Source organism: Lipotes vexillifer, unplaced genomic scaffold (assembly GCF_000442215.2).
Source record: "Lipotes vexillifer unplaced genomic scaffold, Lipotes_vexillifer_v1.1 scaffold740, whole genome shotgun sequence".
In the NCBI taxonomy this organism is placed as follows: Eukaryota; Metazoa; Chordata; class Mammalia; order Artiodactyla; family Lipotidae; genus Lipotes; species Lipotes vexillifer.
Genome location: NW_006778610.1, coordinates 2,177,881 through 2,184,900, shown reverse-complemented (window position 1 = coordinate 2,184,900; position 7,020 = coordinate 2,177,881). Strand labels below are relative to the sequence as shown.

The 7,020-nt window shown below is 34.9% G+C and overlaps 1 protein-coding gene across 6 annotated transcripts in view; it reads right to left on the bottom strand.

Moving 5' to 3' along the window:
* SSBP2 (single stranded DNA binding protein 2) overlaps positions 1-7,020 on the bottom strand; it is a 308,775-nt gene that overhangs the window by 9,884 nt on the left and 291,871 nt on the right. For all 6 annotated transcript variants that reach the window (XM_007451713.1, XM_007451715.1, XM_007451714.1 and 3 more), the window contains 2 exons: positions 6,679-6,757; positions 4,325-4,353 (listed from right to left, as the gene is read on the bottom strand). In XM_007451713.1, coding sequence (XP_007451775.1) covers positions 4,325-4,353; positions 6,679-6,757 — 108 coding nt within the window. The remainder of the gene's footprint in view (positions 1-4,324; positions 4,354-6,678; positions 6,758-7,020) is intronic.

Here is a 7,020-nt window from a genome sequence, read left to right as displayed (position 1 = left end):
GCAGGAATGATAATGCTTACTTAGCTCAAAAAAGGGCAAATTTATAAAAACACTATAAGATTTATCTAAAATCTATAAGTCTTTGGTGAAGGCAGATTTGTCATTTCGTACATAATGGAGAAACCGGCAATCTTGGAATAAAAAATAAGCTAACATACCTATACAGGGGTATTTGAGCATGTATTTGGAAGCTGCATACTTTTACATATTCAAACAGATATATGAAAAGAGCCCTGTCCATCCTTGCGTAATATTCACACTCCTAGCCTTAAGTACGTGAGGTGCCCTGAGAGGAGCAGCATATCTCTGACTAAACTGGGGTGCTCCCAGACTCTGCTGCACTTTTGCCATGTGTCATTTCTTTTTTAATTTTTTAAAAAGAGTTTTATTGGAGTATAGTTGATTTACAATGTTGTGTTAGTTTCAGGTGTATAGCAAAGTGTATGAGTTATACATGTACATATATCTACTCTTTTTTAGATTCTTTTCCCATATGGGCCATTATAGAGTATTGAGTAGAGTTCCCTATGTGATACAGTAGGTCCTTATTAGTTGTCTCTTTTATATATAGTAGTGTGTATATGTCGATCCCAATCTCCCAATTTATCCCCTGCCCCTTACCACAGGTAACTATAAGTTTGTTTTCCACATCTGTAACTCTATTTTTGTTTTGTAGATAAGTTCATCCTTTTTTAAACTCCACATCGAAGTGATATCATTTCTTGATTTGCAATTCTGAAAGTCTGGCTACTTTCAAATTGATTCCTGACTCAAAGTGTTGATATAAAAATATCTGAAGTCGGGCTTCCCTGGTAGCGCAGTGGTTGAGAGTCCGCCTGCCGATGCAGGGGACACGGGTTCGTGCCCCGGTCTGGGAAGATCCCACGTGCCACGGAGCGGCTAGGCCCGTGAGCCATGGCCGCTGGGCCTGCACGTCCGGAGCCTGTGCTCCGCAACGGAGAGGCCACAACAGTAAGAGGCCCGTGTACCGCAAAAAAAAAAAAAAAAAATCTGAAGTTTGAAAGTAATATTACAATAATATTTAAATACGTATAAAACACTTCATGGTGTTTCTGTTTTCCATGCAATCTTTTCATAGCATGGTGGCTCAGCATTAAACTTTTTTAGGGGGCAGTGGTGGTGGTGTATATGAGAACATTGAGAGGCAGATTAAAAGGACACATTCAACACACAAAACTGAGCTAGTATCAGACCTCTGAAACCTGTTCCTATCTAGCTCACTGGGTGTATTTGAAAATCATGAAATGATAGAACATCTTTAAAAAATCTGAGGTAATCTCTGCAAAATATTGTGAAAACAACAAAAGTTGCTCAATGAGGAGTCTTAAGGAAATTGTGCTGTCCATGGTCCCTGGGTGACATGATGAAGATATAGCTAAAGATATACTCAGTATTGGTATCTGAGGAACAGCTAAGACAGTGGTTCCGAACACCCAGAGTAGGTTATGACGGTGGGTGGCAATGAACTGTGTGTATGCTGCATTTAACTGTAGCTATGTTTGTGTGCAGTGTCTCCAGTAGATTTCATCAACAAGGCAAGAATATAATGCACAAAAAGGGCGTAGGTTGGTCAAACAACTTCTTAAAATGGAGTAAGAAATTTAAAAAATGTAATACTGATGCTTGACAAAATACAGGTTTAACTGGAGAATTAGGAAGATGCAGCTAGAGACCCAAGAGCAATTTTGAACACAATTGCTAAGCAGAAGTGGTTAAGATCATCTTCTGATTCACAAACAAGAATGACTAGAAAAAGAATAGGAAGAAAAGGAATGAGCCCAGGAAATAAGAGAAAAGGGAGAAGAGAGCTTCTTGAGATGGCCGGACATGTGGTGGAAAAGGAAGAAGGTGGGGAAAACGAAGTTAGTAACAACTTGCATAGCTTGGAGTAAAAGGCTGAAAAATTCAGCTGTGAGTCGAAAAACGCAGGGAAAAAATAATTGGGAGCGGGGTGTATAATACGTTTGATGCTGCTGATTAGAGATAAAGTGACAGACAAGTGGAGATGGGACAGACAATAGTGGTGCCATCACCCAGACAGCCTGGTTAGAGCCTGGAGCCAAGGAACGAGGAGTGGGGGCAGGGCACAAATGAGATGCTTAGGAGCCCATTTGAAGGTGGATGCAACCAGTCATTTCTAGTACATTGTTAAGTGGCAAGTTTATTACTCGGGCATAATTCTTTTTTTCGTATTTATTTATTTATCTTTATTTTTACTTATTTATTTTGGCTGCCACACGCAGCATGCAGGAGGATCTTATTTCCCTGACTAGGGATCGAACCCGTACCCCTTGCAGTAGAAGCGCAGAGTCTTAACCACTGGACTGCCGGGGAATTCCCTTGGGCATAATTCTTATGTCAATTGAAATGTACTTGAACTTTTCCTTTGTAAAGTTTTCCCCTATTGTATTTGTTTGGTCTCCTTAGTTATACTGAGCTTCTTGAGGGCAGAGACCATATCTTTTTTGTCTTTGGAATTTCATAGCCCAGTATAATGCCTTGGCACATTAATGTTTACTGAATGAAGGAATTCCTGCCGAAGTACAAACCATTTGAGGGCAAAGATTATGTTTGTATTTAAAGAAGTCTTTTGTATTTCCCCATAGTGCACAAGGCAATACTCAATACATAAAAGTACACAATGGGTGGTCAATTAATGCTTAAAGAATAAACAGTAATCACTAGGCAAGAGAATGTTATCAGCAGCAGGCACAGTGTGGTGGAAAAACTTGCTTCTGGGTATATAGGAATGGGAAAATAAGCATAGAAGGAATAGCAATAGATCTGATATGAGGGCAGATTAGAAGATGGTATTTCATTTGTCATTATGGCTCTTAAAATTTTTTTAAGTGCTTTATAAATTACAAAGTACATTCCCATATAGAATTTCATTTACATCTATGTAGTGTACAAGGTTATGTCAGTGGAAACTTTACGAAGACGGCCTTAAGTAATCTGGATGTTCCCGCCTTTGTGTAATGAAGAATTATCTTTAGACATTAGAATATGTTTCTCAAATACAACTTCAGACATTTTACTGTGACCACAAAGCACAATTCAGCCAACATCAATTGTTAGATACCTAAGACAGCCAATACAATCACAGTCATCTGGTTTGTAAAGGTGCTTCCCAGAAAGAAGGCTCTAACGGTATTATACAATGAATCTTATTTTGAAAACAAGGTTTTTGAAGGCTTACCTAATACTATTTCTCACAGAGGTAAGATGGTGCCGTTTGTATATATCTATTTTTAGAAAAGAAAAAGATCTTCCTGATTGTTTCTAAACACAGACATCCAAAGTGCATGATGAAGGTCCTAGGCCAGGCAGCCAAGCGATGCAGATACAATGTCAGAATGCCAATTAAACGCTCTCTCTTTTTTTTTTTTAGCTTGAAGTCTTAATTTATAAGTTTCTACAGCTCAACTTCATTTTATTTTTCTTGGCATCAGGAATTTTACTTTATTATACATGAATATAAATTCAAAGTGGAATTAAAAATGAAGTCATCCTTTAATGAATTTCTGTATTTATTGATATAAAGAAGACTTCTGAGAGAGTCATTCTAGTGGTAGTTAATAATTTGTTCTTATCAGCCATTCTAAATATACATTTGACCCACAGAGAAGTATTTTAAAATTCATCATGACCTAAAAAGTATTTAGGTATTCTTCAAAAAATATACGGCATCTTACCAAAGGATTAATTTTAGAAACTCAGACGACTGACAGAGGAAAAACAGAGACATGTGCTATTGGAAGGGTCACTTTCCTACTTCTATTAATATAATTTTCCTCTAATTACTTTCTTACTCTATTCTGTGGAACTATAATAATGATTGAGGACATCAGCATTGCCTGATAAGAGTTTGGAATACAAATGAGATGTATAAATGCAATGCCCTTACAACATATAATAACCACTTTTTCAAATTTACCTCTTTTCGTGTTGCTCTAGATTTCTTTACATTTTCAAAAGATTATCTAAAGTATGTCAGTTTGCTTTACAAATGCGTAACATCATAATGTGATTAAACTGATTATTATTTGCTTGGGTATCAATTAATCATGTATATCACATCCTGTAAATGAATGCTAGCATGCTTTGAAATATTCTTAAAAGACTAATTTTACCCTTTCCCACAGATTATATGCATTAATATTTTAAACTTCTACTTAATTATATCTGGCCTTCTACTTTCAAACTCTTTAAGAACAAAATTCATAATGTTATTCTCAATCTTAGTAAGAGTTCTGTGTGGAATAAAACACAGATAAAAAACAACACAATACATAATACTCACCTTGGAAATACTGTCCATATCTCCTGAGCCTAAAACAAAATATGGAAAGAAAGCCTTTATTAGGTAATGATTCTATCTGTAAATTAAATACTCCTTTAAAATAAACTAATGTGGTAATGCGGTACACTGTATGTATTTTGCAGTGTATATCTCCTGGACTTTTGAATCTCAAAAAATTACTTTTCTCTTATACTGTGTGGTAAGTTAAGTATCATCTGATGACAAATGCAAGGAAGAGTTGTACCTTTCCTTCCCAATCATCTACTTTTTTTGGTAATGGCAGAATAAAAAACTATTGCTATCATAAATTCCTGAAAGTGAAACAGTAGACATATATATCCTACTCAATTCAAAATTTTAAAATGTGTACACTAATACACATGTGTATATATATATTTATAGATATGTAAATAGAGAGCAAGAGAGAGAGAGATCTCTATTTTCTGAAATGATGCTTCTCTACATCTGTTAAAGTACAAAACAGGCATTTGCAACAATACCTGACAAGATTCTGAACCATGTTTTACTATAATAACCAAAATCAAAGTATAAAATTTTTAAGAAAATTTTGGCAGCAACAAATATTCATGGCAGTCCATCAAAAGTAAAAATGTCTTCAAAATGTAACATTGTGGTTTTATTTTAATTCTTAGGAGAAATGGACAATCAATACTAATTTCTTACTTAAGAAACGGAATCATAACTTAGGTAACAAAGAAAAATAATCAGATCCTCGCCACAATTTTAGCTTTATTTTTAACTATTTAAATAATTTTCCTGGCATAAAAATATTATAATATTTTAATAGTACAGCATTCAACAGACAGTCACAAATAAAGTAAAGGCTTATTAGCATTAGTTTATAAATAGGCATAATGTTAAATACTGAATGTATATATGCAATTATGTATCTATAAATATATGCAACAATATTCATTATAGATGAGAAGTATATGTGAAACTATTTTGCAAATTCTGTTCTAGTGAGTAATATAACTAAGAATCTTCTCACTATGACCAAATGCCATCTTTTTGTGAATGATTTTATAAATTAAAAGATTGGAAAGTAAATTATTTTGCAATAAATTAGAAAGTAAAATTCTAGAATGGTGCTATCCCCAGTAGAACTTTGTGTGATGCTGGAAATGTTTCCTTGTGCTGCCTGTTACGATAGCCATTAGCTCATGTGACTATATGCACTTGATATGTGGCAGTGCAACTGAAGAACTGAATTTTACATTTAATTTGATTTAGAATTAAGTAGTCACACATGACTAGTAACTACCACAACTGGACAGTGCAAATTAACATTTTGAAAAGGAGGCAAAACAAGCATGGATCCTTAAAAGCACAAAAGTCTATAAAAAAAAAGTCTATCAAAGTGTTGTAAATAATTTCTTGATTATTGAAGTCACATAGCTTTTCGAAGTATCAGAGGATGGCATTTCCTGAGCTAGGGTGGGGCTGTGAAATCCGTGTATAACCTGAGTTACTCATGGCATAGTTTCTCCAACTTAAGTAAAAGATGGTTCTTTTTCAAAGAAAAAAATTATCACAAACCTCCAACCCCACTGTCAACTTTTAAAGTAGTTTATGATATATGATGATGATAAACATACAAACATAAAATAAATGTCTTTTTTCCCTTGTTTTGGTTTTGCCTTTGGCCTGCCTACATATACAGTATGCTGTGTGACCAGGTCAATTTTGTACCACTTGTCTCTGTTTCTCACTGCTGTGAAACTTTTTGTTCACCTTGCAGATATTTGGCTTCATTTGGTAAGAAGACATCATTTATGAAGTCTTTTTACAACCATTATTTGCACTACTTGAAATCAGCTTTATCACGAACACAGACAATGTGGGCAGTGTTCTCTCTTAAGAGAATCATTCAGATTATCCAGAATATGATTACTAATTTTACTTTTTAAAAAGAGACAAACATTAACATGCAAAAACAAAATCAAATTCTTGCAGAGGACTGAAGTTCCTCTGAGACTGTGTCTACAGACCTCTGGAGACAAAGGAACCCACTGTGAGGATACCATGGTCCTCTAGGTGCCCAAAGCAGCAGTGTCTCCTTTCATCATAAACACTCAGATTTTGATAAGTTAAAGTAAATACCTGTGAATATGAGCTAGGTTAGAACAATTCTCACATATCTGATTTTCCAAATAATCTCTAGCCATCATAGCGAATATCCTATGGATTAAACTATCAGTTGTAGGTAAAAGCTGAAGCATTTCAAAATGAGTTCCTATAAAAAGAAGAACTTTGCAAATCATGATATTCACTATGTAGAATTAAGGTTTTGTTTTGAATTCATTTCTGAACATCAGATTTAATATCCTTACCTAAAGAGCCATTCATGTGATGTGACTCCATTCCTCCTAATCCACCCATGGGACCATCTGACCCAGGGCCCATTGGAAACTATTTAAAAAATGGAGAAAATGACTGTGATCACATTGAAAACAATTGTTCATCTCAATGTCACAATACCTATCTGTAACACTGTAAGACACTTCTATAACTTATTTTCATTTCCAAATTATGGAGATTATTTTCCTAGATTTTTTCCCAGCTTTCTAGATTCACTAACTGGACTGCTACTTCCCTCATTCCATCTTCTCTATGTTCTAGATCTTCAGGCTAATCCTCATTCATATCCAAATTTTTCTTCAGATATCCTTAAC